The 15354-nt window shown below is 43.5% G+C and overlaps 1 protein-coding gene across 5 annotated transcripts in view; it reads left to right on the plus strand.

Annotated features, from left to right (window-relative positions):
* The window catches only part of ripor1 (RHO family interacting cell polarization regulator 1), a 320548-nt gene that overhangs the window by 246907 nt on the left and 58287 nt on the right, over positions 1-15354 (plus strand). For all 5 annotated transcript variants that reach the window (XM_078210944.1, XM_078210942.1, XM_078210943.1 and 2 more), the window contains exons 7-8: positions 4408-4557; positions 8263-8326. In XM_078210944.1, the coding sequence (XP_078067070.1) occupies positions 4408-4557; positions 8263-8326 (214 nt within the window). The remainder of the gene's footprint in view (positions 1-4407; positions 4558-8262; positions 8327-15354) is intronic.

Below are 15354 nucleotides of genomic sequence, written 5' to 3' on the forward strand. Positions count from 1 at the left end.
CTGGTCGCATGACTATGTTAAGCCACAGTACACAACAGGCAGCCGTGGACAAAAGCCCTTCTCCAAAGAATGCCTTCAGATGTCTAGGTTGCATACTCTGGGATTCACTCCCTTGCTCCTTCAGTGACACATCGACCTGCTTCAGGTACTTGGGGTGTGCTGGCCACTCCTAATGCTCTAATTCATGATCTGACTGAAACATGATTTTGCACCACTTTTGTCGCAGAGAAGAACAGTTTTAGAGAGTCTGTTTCCTGATTAGTCCTGAGCAACAATTTAAAAACCCAATACAAGAGAAGGCCGAGCAGAGCCAGTCAACTTACAAATAGCTTACAAATATGGGCAGCAGAGTGGTTAGCACTGCTTCCTCACAGCGCCAGGGACCCAGGTTCGATTCCCGGCTTGGGTCATTGTCTCTGTGCAGTTTGTATGTTCTCCCCGTGTTTGTGTGGGTTTCCTCCGGATGCTCTGGTTTCCATCCACAGTCCGAAAGATGTGCTGGTTAGGTGCATTGGCCATGCCAAATTCTCCCTCTGTGTACTCACAGGCGTCAGAGTGTGGCGACTAGGGAATTTTCACTAACTTCATTGCGGTGTTAATGTAAGCCTACTTGTGACACTAATAAATAAACTTTAAAAATAATTTTAAAACTTTAACTTTAAACTTTTAAAAAACTCTTTCTGAAGTGGAGAATTATGTGAAAGCTGCAATAATTGTAGTTTCCAGAATGCTGTCCTATGTTACCTGAAGTTCTGTGTTTTGGAAAGATTTATTTGTTGTACCAAGTGTCTACAGTAAGAGGCAGCACAATGCCAGCTCAAAGAAGATTCATTAAATGGTGTGTTCCAGTGAACTATATGACGATACATGTGCCAAAGAGAGCTCTTTCATCCAGGCAATGTGTGTCCATTAACCTTTGTTACTAACTACTAAGGGTCTGTTGTGGATGCTATCGGGGGGCAGTACCCAGTGCAACAATCTCTGTGTCATTAAAACTTTACGACATTTAGTGTTTCTCTTTTTAGATAGGAAATTGGAACTCCTTAAAATCTCTAAATCTAGTCTATTGCTATCTGTATGATTTGGTCAGTAAAAATGTGGCTGGAGAGATTTGATTTATTATTGTCATGTATTAACATACAGTGAAAAGTGTTGTTTCTTGCGCGCTGTACAGACAAAATGTACCGTTCATAGAGAAAGAAACGAGAGGGTGCAGAATGTAGTGTTACAGTCATAGATGGGTGTAGAGAAAGATCAACTTAATGCAAGGTAGGCCCATTCAAAAGTCTGACAGCAGCAGGGAAGAAGCTGTTCTTGAGTTGGTTGGTACGTGACCTCAAACTTTTGTATCTTTTTCCCAAAGGAAGAAGGTGGAAGAGAAAATGTCTGGGGTGCGTGGGGTCCTTAATTATGCTGGCTGCTTTGCCAAGGCAGCGTGAAGTGTAGACAGAGTCAATGGATGGGAGGCTGGTTTGCGTGATGGATTGGGCTACATTCATGACCTTTTGTAGTTCCTTGTGGTCCTGGGCAGCGCAGGAGCCATACCAAGCTGTGATACAACCAGAAAGAATGCTTTCTATGGTGCATCTGTAGAAGATGGTGAGTGTCGTAGCTGACATGCCAAATTTCCTTCGTCTTCTGAGAAAGTAGAGGCGTTGGTGGGCTTTCTTAACTATAGTGTCAGCATGGGGGGACCAGGACAGGTTGTTGGTGATCTGGACACTTAAAAACTTGAAGCTCTCAACCCTTGCTACTTCGTCCCTGTTGACGTAGACAGGGGCATGTTCTCCTTTCCGCTTCCTGAAATCAGAGGAAAATAGATCAAAGTTTCTGCTCCTGTCACAATTCTGATGCCCAGCACCAGAGAGTGCACATCAATGACAGTGGTTGCATTTATGTAGTATCCTGTATGTCTTTGGGCCATCCTAAAACACTTCACAGGTAAATAATTGATTTTCCATGTTATGTAAGGTGAATGTGGTAACCAGATTGTGCATAGCGAAATCTCTCATACTTTTAGGGACTGATGGAATCTATCCAAGGCTGCTCAGGGAGACGAGAGATGAAATTGCTGGGCCTCTGACGCAAATCTTTGTCTCGTCACTGGACACAGGTGAGGTCCCAGAGGATTGGAGGATAGCTAATGTGGCCCCGTTATTTAAGAAGGGTAGGAAGGATGACCTGGGAAATTATAGGCCGATGAGCTTGACGTCCGTGGTAGGGAAGTTGTTGGAGAGGATTCTTGGAGATAGGATGTATGCGCATTTAGAAAGGAATAAACTCACTAACGATAGTCAGCATGGTTTTGTGAGAGGGAGGTCACGCCTCACTAACCTGGTGGAGTTTTTTGAAGAAGTGACTTGAATGGTTGACGAGGGAAGGGCTGTGGATGTCGTCTATATGGACTTTAGTAAAGCGTTTGACAAAGTACCCCTCATGGTAGGTTGGTGCAAAAGGTTGGATTTCATGGGATAAAGGGGGAGGTGGCTAGATGGGTGGAGAACTGGCTTGGTCACAGAAGACAGAGGGTGGTAGTGGAAGGATCTTTTTCCGGCTGGAGGCCTGTGACTAGTGGTGTTCCGCAGGGCTCTGTATTGGGACCTCTGCTGTTTGTGATTTATATAAACGATCTGGAAGAAGGTGTAACTGGGGTGATCGGTAAGTTTGCAGACGACACGAAATTGGCTGGACTTGCAGATAGTGAGGAACATTGTCAGAGGCTACAGATGGATATAGATAGGCTGGAAATTTGGGCAAAGAAATGGCAGATGGAGTTCAATCCAGATAAATGCGAAGTGATGCATTTTGGCAGAGCTAATGTAGGGGGCAGCTATACGATAAATGGCAGAACCATAAAGGGTGTAGATATGCAGAGGGACCTGGGTGTGCAAGTCCACAGATCCTTGAAGATGACGTCACAGGTGGAGAAGGTGGTGAAGGCATATGGCATGCTTGCCTTTATAGGACAGGGCATAGAGTATAAAAGTTGGGGTCTGATGTTGCAGATGTATAGAACGTTAGTTCGGCCGCATTTGGAATACTGCGTCCAGTTCTGGTCGCCGCACGACCAGAAGGACGTGGAGGCTTTAGAGAGAGTGCAGAGGAGGTTTACCAGGATGTTGCCTGGTATGGAGGGGCTTAGTTATGAGGAGAGATTGGGTAAACTGGGGTTGTTCTCACTGGAAAGACGGAGGATGAGGGGAGACCTAATAGAGGTGTATAAAATTATGAAAGGCATAGATAGGGTGAATGGTGGGAAGCTTTTTCCCAGGTCGGTGGTGACGTTCACGAGGGGTCATAGGTTCAAGGTGAGGGGGGGAGGTTTAACACGGATATCAGAAGGACATATTTTACACAGAGAGTGGTGGGGGCCTGGAATGCGCTGCCAGGCAAGGTGGTAGAGGTGGGCACACTGGGAATGTTTAAGACTTATCTAGATAGCCACATGAATGGAGTGGGAATGGAGGGATACAAAAGAATGGTCTAGTTTGGACCAGGGAGCGGTGCGGGCTTGGAGGGCCGAAGGGCCTGTTCCTGTGCTGTATTGTTCTTTGTTCTTCTTTGAAATGAGCTAACTGACTGGCTTTCCTGGTTTGTTAGTGTTGGATTGTTGTAAATCATGGCCAGGGTGCTGAGTGAACTCCTCTATCCTCCTTTGAATACCACAATGGAATTTTGGTCATCCACCAGAGCTGGCAGACAAGGCCATGGTCCAATGTTGCATCCAGAAGACTGCATCTTGGGCAGTACCACAGTCTCTCAGTTTAAAGTGTGGTGTCAGCTGCTTTAATTCTGTTTGAGTCTCCTATAAACAAGGAGGAAGGAATCGGTTGTGGCTTGTAAGGTCCCCTAGTGGAAATCGCCAGTCGTCACTTACTGTCTTGACTTGCACATGAAGAATGGCCACTTTTGGCCAAGGAATTGGAAAGTGCCTGGTGGTGTTGGAGCTGAACTTCCATCAATCAGTGTCTTCAGAAGAGGAGGGGGTTGAATTGTGGGCCGGAGGGAGGCAAAAGATCAATCCCATTATAAGAGCATCATTGTCAATAGAATACTTCGTACCTCGACTATGGATCTCATGAATTGATATTCAAGTTAACTGTTCACTTTGTCTCCAGTCCAAACAGACCTCTCAAATATGTTGCTCAATCATTTATCAATGAAATGTGTAAAATATAATAGACCGTTTGTAGGTTCCTGAGAAACTCACATTTCTAAGGTATATGGGTAATTTGCTTAAAATAAGTGTAAAATAGCGCATTGTGAGTAGGCTCCTAGATGTAAAAGCCTCCTTGAACCTGGATTTGAAGAAATATGCACTACATTGTCTGCTTAATAAAGTCCGAATGTGGCTGCATCCACAGCACCATTCTGGCCGAATAGATGACTGGTTTATTTTTGTTGCAGATTGATGAGCTTTATGAATCTTACTGCATCCAGCGAAGATTACGAGATGGTGCAAACAACATGGTGCGGGCCTATTCTGTGTCTCAAACCAGCAAAGAAGCAAGGGAAAGCTTGGCTGAAGCTAACAAGGGCTACAAAGAATATACGGAGGTAAAGCTAGGAACTGAAAGATTGTAACTGGGAAATAAGAAAATGGTACTGAGCTTGGTGGCTGAATCTTTGAAGCATAAGTGCAATAGCATTTCCTTGATACTGTGATGTTGAAAGTCATTACATGTTGTGTTATTGAGATGTACAGATTAGGACTGGCTCTGCTTCTGTACTGTTTACTGATAATGGTGACTACACTTCAAAGCTAATGACGTAGCTTTTAAACTACAGTTTTTGGGATGTACTGAGGTCATGTACGATATAAATGCAAACTATTTTTACAGCTATTCTAAATTTCATGTTGCTAATTTAAATCTATATCATCTAGCCTACCTTCTTGAAATTGTGTTTCCCTTATCTATACCATTTAGTACTGTATTTATTCCCAAGAGATTTTCAGCTTTCACATTTAGAAGCTGAATTTTCTCTGTGATATATTTGCCGGACAAAAATAAACTTTGTGCCGCATTGAGTTCAAGTACCCAGCTGAACTGCTTTAACCTGGTTTTGCTTTAATCCATATATACATACATGCACAAATGGCCACGAGAGTGCTGTTTTATTCACTGCTCATCTCCTTTCCACTGGGGATCAGTAACTGTTTTCATTCTGTTTTCTCTAATACAAAGGCAAAATAATGTGGGTACTGGAAATATGAACTAAAACGTTTTAAAGTTTCAAGTCGAAGGTCTATCAGCATCTGTGGAGAGAGAAAAATGTTTCGGTCAAATATGACTCTTTTTGAGAACTGGAAGTTTCAGTTCTGAAGAGCTATCACTTGAAACATTAAATCTGTTCCTCAGTCCATTGACGCTGCCGGAACTTGAGTATTTCCAGCACTTTCTGTTTTTATCTCTGTCTTTATCTCTAGGTCTTCTCTGGTGCTTGTAAATCTTGCACCATTGGCAATCAAAACTGAACTCAGTTAAAGTGTGGTCTGACTGGTACATTGTAACTTTTGTTAATGTAAAACAAAAGAATAAACTTGCATTGATATAGCACTTTTGCAATCTTTGCAAAGGAATTTAGAAGTGTAGTCACTGAAGGCATTGTAGCTAATTGTGCACAGCCAGTTCCCAAAACAGCAATGAAATAAATGACCAGCTAATGTTTTAGTCATGTTGGTTAAGGGATGAATATTAACTGTGAAACCAGTAGTGGTAATATCACTGGATGAGCAATCTAGAGACCCAGGGGAATGCTCTGGGGACCTGGGTTCGAATCCCACCATTGCAGATGGTGAAATTTGAATTCAACAAAAATCTGGAATTAAAGGTTTAACTACGAAACCATTGTCGATTTTTGTAAAAACTGGTTCACTAATGTCCTTTAGGGAAGGAAATCTACCTCCCTTACTTGGTCTGGCCTACATGTGACTCCAGATCCACAGCAATGTGGTTGACTCTCAAATGTCCTCTGAACAAGGGCAACGAGGAATGGGCAACAAATGCAGGCCCAGCCAGTGATGTCCACATCCCATGACAAATAAAAAATATAATTCCCTGTTATTTCAAAATGGTGCTATGGGATCGTCAGTGCCCACCTGAGAAGGCAAACAGCAGGGTTGCCTCTAATTTTAGTTTGCTTGACTGCAGAGTTTTTTTTAAGGTTGTTTGCTCCTCCTCAGTTTAGAACAATGTTGACAGGGCCATAGTTTAACATGACATGCAAAAGATGGCAGTTCCATTACTACGCATTGGAAATTGTGTTCCTGGAGTGTCACTGAATCCCAACACCTCCAGAGGGTGGAATTGTGAACCCGTTCACCACCAATTAATGGCCCAAGGAGAGCTAGGTGGTGATTTTCAAATTGGAAGTTGCCAAACAAAGAACAATACAGCACAGGAACAGGCCCTTCGGCCCTCCAAGCCCGCGCCGCTCCCCGGTCCAGGATTGAATCCTGAATCCAGGATCCCCGCCCAATTTTCCAGCCTATCTACATACTAATATCCTATCCACCGAGCTGTCCCTCACAGCTACGATGCTTTGTTCATCACAACCTATTGACTCACCCCCACCCCCCCATTCCAGACCATGTGATCTCCAGGGAGAGGCGAAAACCCCAGGGCCAATATGGGGGAAAAAAATCTGGGAAATTCCTCTCCGACCCCCTGAGGCGATCGAAACGAGTCCAGGAGATCACACTGGCCCTGATCGGAAAATGCTTCCCAACCCTATTCATTTCCACTTCCACGAACACCATATGAATTCCCTGCCCCCGAGACAGGTTCCCAACTATCCGCAGTCTTGCTCTGTACTGGCACCAGCAAGATGATCATAGAATGAAGCCTTGAAACAAGAAACAAAGAACAATTAGCCCGCGCCGCTCCCTGGTCCAAACTAGACCACTCTTTTGTATCCCTCCATTCCCACTCCGTTCATATAGCTGTCTAGATAAGTCTTAAACGTTCCCAGTGTGTCCGCCTCCACCGCCTTGCCCGGCAACCCATTCCAGGCCCCCACGACCCTCTGTGTAAAATATGTCCTTCTGATATCTGTATTAAACCTCCCCCACTTCACCTTGAACCTATGACCCCTCGTGAACGTCACCACCGACCCGGGGAAAAGCTTCCCACCGTTCACCCTATCTATGCCTTTCATAATTTTATACACCTCTATTAAGTCTCCCCTCATCCTCCGTCTTTCCAAGGAGAACAACCCCAGTTTCCCCAATCTCTCCTCATAACCAAGCCCCTCCATACCAGGCAACATCCTGGTAAACCTCCTCTGTACTCTCTCCAAAGCCTCCACGTCCTTCTGGTAGTGTGGCGACCAGAACTGGACGCAGTATTCCAAATGCGGCCGAACCAACGTTCTATACATCTGCAACATCAGACCCCAACTTTTATACTCTATGCCCCGTCCTATAAAGGCAAGCATGCCATATGCCTTCTTCACCACCTTCTCCACCTGTGACGTCACCTTCAAAGATCTGTGGACTTGCACACCCAGGTCCCTCTGCGTCTCTACACCCTTTATGGTTCTTCCATTTATCGTGTAGCTCCTCCCTACATTATTCCCACCAAAATGCATCACTTCGCATTTATCAGGATTGAACTCCATCTGCCATTTCCTTGCCAAACCTGAACAGTCTGGGTGCATGTTAGTTTACAGCTGTCAAGCTTAATGTAGAGAGCTGCAAAGTTTTTGTTCAGACTCTAAATATTTTTGCCATCAGTGGTTTTGCTGTGAGATTCGATGCAGTATTGTTTAGTTGGCCATTTGATGCAACCTCTGAGCACTAAGACTTCTGGCCCTCCGAATTTCTCTGTCCTGTGCATGACAGGCAGTTCATCACCACCTTCTCGAGGGCAACGAGGGATGGGCAATAAATGTTGACTCGCCAGCGAAGCCCATGTCCCACAAATGAATTTTAAAAATGTCCGTCGTGGCTGCCGTCTGCTCTTGACACTTCTGTTCCAACAGGCATCACCCACCTCCACACAGAGTTTAGTGCCAGTAATTGAGCAACAACCGGCCTCCTGCCCAGTGAAGGCATTAACATTTGTAGATTGCAATGCCTGAGATACGAAGACATAATGTGGTGTCGGGATCTAGAAATAATCTGGACATTGGATTCCCAGGCCTGAATTGAAAATCAAGTCTGAAGAGTGCAATGTCTTAATTTATTGGCTTTGTTGTTAACATTGAAATCCAAATATTCTATATTGGACCAAAGTGAAAAAGCCCCTTTCTTTTACCCAGAGTATGTGCACAATGGAGAGTGAGCTCGAGAACCAGTTAGGAGAATTCCACGTCAAAATGAAAGGTGAGTAACATTCTTTACAAAACTTTAATCTTTTTAAGATCCTGAGATTGGTGGGGTGATCTGTCAGGTTTGGAAACTCCTCGCTGTTTGTACAATCCTTGCCCTCCTTAAGGAATTGTTGTTCAAAGCTAATTTAGTTTTATAATGGGTGATCTTTTCATGTGCTTTCAGGTGTTTTACACATGTATTTGTATAATTATCATCTGAGGAGTTTATTTTGATTTTATATGAGACAGCTCGATTTAAATGTTTTTGAATTACTGTAATTATTATAATGGGCAAGTTTAAAGTTGCTTGAACATGGAGAATGCATTTATTTGACTTAGTTCTGGTACATGCCAAATGATATGAGAATAATTGCGATGCTGAATATGGGATTATAAACCAATTTGCGAGTCTTGTTGCTGTTGTGTCGACTAGTGTGTCCTGAAACCAGATTTTTGGGGAATAGGGAAGACTTGGTGGACCATTAAAAATGGCAGGAGGGACCTGGATCTAGAAGTCCTGCCCCATTTCTGACATCCAATTTTTGCCAGCAGGGCAGGGTGTGATTCAGCTAGGAAGGAAACCTGAACTCAGCAGGACAATTTGAATTTAGTTCAAACAGATCCCATTTGGCTGTTGTAAGGGCCTTGACCTGCAGTGTGTCACAAATCGATGGTGTGGGCATAAAAACTCCAGATGAAATCTGAAGACTATGAAGATGTGATTATTTTTAAATCACTTACTTTTTAATGTCTAAGCAAAGCGTGCTGCAGTTTCATGCACTGAGTTTAAAAAAAAAATTCCTGATGGACTGCTGTGGGAGTAGGTGGATTTGCCATGCTAGGTAGCCTCATAGTGTTCCAAAATGTGGAGATTAGGGGGATTAGTGGGGTTAATGCGTGGAGTTACAGGGATAGCACAGGGGTTGGGCCTGGGTAGGATGCTCTGTTGGAGAGTTGGTGCAGACTCGATGGGCCGAATGGCCTCCTCCTGCACTGTAGGGATTCTATAAGTGACAAGCCATCTGTTGCAGGTTAGGAAAAAACAGTAGCATCTAGTCATGCAGCTTCAGTAAAGTTCTTTGTTGACATTTCCTCAAGGGCTATTATTATGTCATTATGATTACTTGGCTGAACTTCAAAAGCTACAAGTTGCTCAATGGGGGTTTAGAGTAAAGTTTGACAGTTTAAAGAGGCTATTAAAGGATTAACTGTCTTTGATGTGGGCCTTGAATAGAAGAATAGAAGTTTGTTTTTGTAAGAGATTAACCATTTGAAATTTAAAATCTTTGGGTTTTATGAATGAGTTTTTTCTCACTATTAAGTGTGCATAAGTAAGAGCTGCATTAGATTGTTAGAATTTTTTTTTTTCATCTCCACATGGCGGCATGATGGCACAATGGTTAGCACTACTACCTCACAGCGCAGGGATCTGGTTTGAATTCCAGCCTTTGGTGACTGTGTGGAGTTTGCATGTTCTCCCCATGTCTGCATGGGTTTCCTCCGGGTGCTCCGGTTTCCTCCCACGCTCCAGGTTAGGTTGATTGGCCATGCTAAATTGCCCCTTAATGACAGGGGGATTAGCAGGGTAAATACATGGGGTTATGAATATAGAGCATGGGTGGGATTGTTGGTGCCAACTCGATGGGCCAAATGGCCTCTTCCTGCACTGTAGGGATTCTATGATGGCTCCTGAGGTCTGCCCATGGTGGATATGAGTGAGTAGCTATGGAAGTGGAATGAAAATGCATGGGAGTGGGTGGGGGAGTGGAGGTTATGAGGGCTATGTGGGGTGAGTGGGCATGGAAGGTATGAGGGGCCATGTGGTGGTGAGGAGCATGAGCTGGTATGGAATGTATGAGGAGGCATGGGTGAGGGCCTAACAGCTTATGAAACAGGCTGGGAACAGGAAACTGAGGTGAGTGAGCCTTCAAACAAGCGTGACTCAGCTCTCGCCTGCCTCCATGACTGCCTGTGCTCTGCTTTCGGGGTCACAGACCTGACCCTCCCATCCCTATCATCCCGGAGTGGAAATCATGTGATTTGGGGTTCCTTTTACCAAGACAGGTCTGGTAGAAAATTTCTCCACTCGAGCTATCTGCCTTGGTAGCGAAAATCCAGCTCTGAATGTTACTTGTGTATCTGAGGTAGAATATCTTTTATGTTGTCCAAAATCACGTGGATATTCAGATTTGACTTTACTGAAGTGTCAGTTTTGACACTAAGATTGTGATTTTGAATGGAAGTGTCATTTTTTGTGCAAAAGTGGATTGTCTCTGCATGTGGCCGAGAGTAATACTATATCATGAAAAACCCATTGCAGCTTTTAAAAGTCGTGACCAGTGCTAAGTTTGGGCTCATTTTAATTTCTTGTCCTGTACATGCAGGCCAGACTGAATCTCCCTTTCTTTTGTCAATCTCTTTGTAGGGCCCTTTTCAAATGAATATTGCTTTAAAAGTATTTTTTGAAAGAGCACAAGCTTTTTTAATGAAATCACAAATGCCTTAAAGAAGAGCCTCATTCAGTCTTGGAAGTATTGTTTTGATTTAAAATGCCCAGTTCTTTTTTGTTAACAGAACAAGGTGTCTGTTATGGCAGGAGATCATTGTATTCTTTGCACTTGAAGTGATAACAATGGCTCATTTTTCTGCTCTTACTGTTACAGTTTGCTGTGTACTTTTCACAATACTTTTTTGTTTCTTATGTAGCCCCATAGGAATGGTTTTGCTCTTAAAATACAGCAGTTACATTTGAACCAGTAACTTGACTTCATAAAGTGGTGACTGCCTGCTATAACACTTGCTGCTGATGAGCAATGTGCAACAGAGACTGCAGATTACATCACCTAGACATCTTGTAAAATGTGCAAGTAGAATCAGCAGTATTAGGCTGGCTCTGGCAGCTGAAATGTGGGTTACTAGGCAACAGTGATAATTGCATTATCTTTTGGAGCTGTGTGTGGAAAACATGTCAGTGGCTAAAGATTACCATATGAGGATGAATAACACTGACAGTCACTTCCTTTTACTGGTGTGTAACTGAAAGAAAGAAAAGATTTGAAGTAAAAGTGAAATGTGTCATGCATCAGAAGAGAGAGAAGCATTGTAAAGTCATTCACTGTAGATCTTCAGATATAAATTCCAATTGTTTATGTAAAGAAAGCTGCAGTGAAAGGGCAGCATTGCAGTGAAGCTACAGTCGCTTTTGTGATTGTCTCCATTTACAGCCGATATAATAAATTAACTGGATGTGAAATGCTTACTTGTTCAGAAATGATTGCGACTCAATGTTCAGGTTAACTGGGCAGTCCTTGTATGCTGGAGCTGTGGGTGGCAGGAGACTCTGGGTCTGTGGGCAGCAGGAGGTTTGGCCTTGTGAGTGGCAGGAGGCCCCAAGTCCAGGCCTGTGGGCGGCGGGAGGGGACGGGTTGTGGGCGGTGGGAGAATAGCTTTATATTAAAGATCATAGAAATCATAGAAACCCTACAGTGCAGAAGGAGGCCATTTGGCCCATCGAGTCTGCACCGACCACAATCCCACCCAGGCCCTACCCCCATATATTTACCCGCTAATCCCTCTAACCTATGCATCTCAGGACACTAAGAGGCAATTTTTAGCATGGCCAATCAACCTAACTCGCACATCTTTGGACTGTGGGAGGAAACCGGAGCACCCGGAGAAAACCCATGCAGACACGAGGAGAATGTGCAAACTCCACACAGACAGTGACCCAAGCCAGGAATCGAACCCAGGTTCCTGGAGCTGTGAAGCAGCAGTGCTAACCACTGTGCTACCGTGTCGCCCTTTAAGATGGAGATCTTAATGGTGAAATTGATGTATTAGAGTTGTCAAACAACATTTCATCTTGCAGTATAAGTAGGCATTGTATTTGTCACAGCTTTGTCTCTGTAATAATACACATCCACAGAAGTACAATCACATTGAAAGCTGCTTTTAAAATCGAGATATAATATGCCTTGGTACTCTTGTGGTGTTGTAACCGTAAAATTCATCATGGAAACAGGCTCGTGGGACCTGTCGAGGTGCTTGGCAGTCGCATTTGTGTTGATTTGAAATAGAAATTTTGTTTTTGTGATGAGAATCAATTTGTCCAACTAATACAATCACTGCTTTTTAAAATCAATTACTAAGTTTAGGTTCTTGTCCATTCCCCTAAAACATTTGATTAACAAAGCACAGAACTTTCTATTCCAATAGTTGGCATTTTTACAGATCTGTTTTGATGCAAACAACTCTAATTTTAAACCCGATCAACCAAGTCCAAAGTGGTGATTATACTTTGTACAATAGAGCAAAGTAGTTACGTCATATTATCGTTGATGTCTTGTGATAGGATCACTGACTTTTTGCTCAGTCAAAAGCATGATCATGACATGACTTTGAATAGAACTGCCGGCTTATTGGGGGACTGAAGTCTGTCTTCAGTTACTGAGGCTATCGGCAGCCAACTATAGAAGTACCAACAAGGGTGACCAATCGTCCAATTTTTGAGATGATGGCTGGCTTTCCTTCTCGTGAACAATTTGATTGCCTTCAGAAAACTTTAGAGAAGATATGTTATGGGATTGTATTGATAACAATTTGGCAGAATCTGTATGTAGTCACCGAGTTTATTGTTTAATTGAGCTCAAATGGTTACCAAATCAATTATTTTTCAAGTGTTTACTTAAGAACAGATTGGATTCTTTTGTTTTCTAAACTTAGGCTATGTTGTCTTTAGAGAGTTACTTCAGGGCATGAGAACATCTTCAATTTTTGTTGTGGGGGTTGGGATTTTGTGTCAACAAGGGAAACATATGCTGCAAATCTGTAGAAATATGATTCATGAGAGACGACGTTAGTGTGGAGGCTGACACAGCAGGAAATGGAGCAATGCTTTCAGCCAAGCTTTGTGTTTTTCTAATTAAGTTCAGCAGTACAAGAGTGTTACAGAAATATTCTTTTCTTAAACCAATGTGTGCTTCTACCCATCAAAGGCAGCAGCTAGGTCTTAGTATTGCATTTCCACCTCTGCAGTCGGTCATTCTGGGCCTGGTTGAAATGTGAAAGTTTGCCCATTATTAACTTTCCTGTTTGTGTAGATTGCAAATGCGATGTGAGGAAAAGCTTTTTCACACAATGAGCGGTTCAGGTCTGGAATACACTGCCTGGAAATGTGGTGGAGGCAAGTTAAATCAAGGCATTCAAGAGGGCATTAGATGATTAGTTGAAGAGAACCAATATGCAGGGGTGTGGGCGAAAGGCAGGGGAATGGCAACGGGTCATGATACTCGTTTGGAGAGCCAACACAATGGGCCAAATGGCTGCCTTCTGTGACGTAACAATTCTGTGATTCTGTGACCTGTTGTTGAGGCAGAAATGCAATAGCTATTGAGGAGAGAGGCCCCAAGTGATTCACATAAATGTTATTTGGACTGTGGAATATGTAACTTAGATTTACTTGAGCCAGGATGGGAATAGGCCCTGGATTTAAATAGAAGATTAAATCATGCTGCCCACGTCCAATTCAGAATGCTTCAACAATGGAGCTGCTATTTTGTATCATTTTGTTCAGTTCTGTTGCTAATTAAAACGTAACCTGTTATGCTGTACAAAGCACGCCTATAGTGGTACATAAATGGTGGCTAGATAGCAAATGTGTCATTACTTTTTAAAGATCTTTTGTTTGTGTTAGCATCCACTGCAGCTCTGTTTGCAAGCATGAGGATACTATTGATGTACTGTATGTTAGAGCTATTGGTGCATTGGTTCTCACTTTGTCTCCCAGATGGTCACTTGCTGGGTTGCTTCGTTGGCCTGTTGTAAATACACTCTTGCGTAGTACAGGTGTTTCCCTACGAAGCAGAGCAATTTGGAGGAGTGGCAAATTAGACTCCCTCCATCCACTTATTCATATCCAATATAAGAGCCCTGGCACTTCATATGGCAAGTGTGGGAGAGGTGGTGTGGAATGGGATGGTGTGTGTGTTTATATAATGGGGCAGGAGGAGAAGGTGAGAGTGACGTCAACAATAGTTCCAGTTGGGGAATGGATCAAGTGTGTGATATGTTAGATTAGGTGGGTGATCACAGATGTATATGTTGATTTGTGTGAAAGGGGAAAGCTGGTGGGAATACACATTTCTAATTCTTTGATTAGTTGAATTATCATGATTTAATAAGGTACCTTATGACACTAATGCACTACTTGCATGTGTAACAATCTCCCTGCTTTGAGAGAGTTTCCAAACTGTAAAACACATGGAACAGACACTTTCAATAACTTGTATTAAATCCTTTAAACTCTGTCTGTCTCACAAGGGATTTCAGCTCCTCACTTTTGAGAATATAGCCTCTAATTTCCCCAAGTTGCAGCTTCAACTTGGCCTGAAAGCCCTTTTGCTTCTTGTGCCTGCAATGAGTAGTCAGGCAGCTGGACTCCAGCTCAGCCTGCCCCAACAACCTCCCAGTCGCTCAATTACTTAGTCCGAGACTGTATCCCACAGTATTTGCTGGGCTGCAGCAGAGTCTATACTCAGACATAATTCCTGCTTCCAAGCTGTGTTGCTGCCGACCCTCTTCCGTACCCCAACTCTCAGCTGCTCTGAACAACTACTGCTCCAGGGCTTCACAGAGCCCAAAATCCTCAGCAGCACAGGGCTATCAACATTTCCTGGGACTTCTATGAGCCCCAGCTCCCTCAGCAGCATGGAGCTAATGACAGCACTTCAGCACCATGGAGCCCATCCTCCTCTTCACTTGTTCCTGACTCTGTCTTGTGGGTTCTCTTGCATGTGCAGACAGACATGCATATACAGACACCTGCATACACACCCCCCTCTGGTCCCATGGTTAGGTTTTCACACTGGACGCTGGTCACATGATCAATTTTTAGTACTGCACACCACGCAGGCTCATTGCTGATCCATCCTCTGACATCCATTAACCAGAACTGCCCCCCAAGGAAACCCTACAGACCAAATTTAAAAGAAATGGATTCCCTGACAGTGATGCAGCCTGATTAAATTTGCAGGGAGCACTCAA

The sequence above is a fragment of the Mustelus asterias genome, chromosome 4 (genome assembly GCF_964213995.1).
Source record: "Mustelus asterias chromosome 4, sMusAst1.hap1.1, whole genome shotgun sequence".
Classification (NCBI taxonomy): domain Eukaryota; kingdom Metazoa; phylum Chordata; class Chondrichthyes; order Carcharhiniformes; family Triakidae; genus Mustelus; species Mustelus asterias.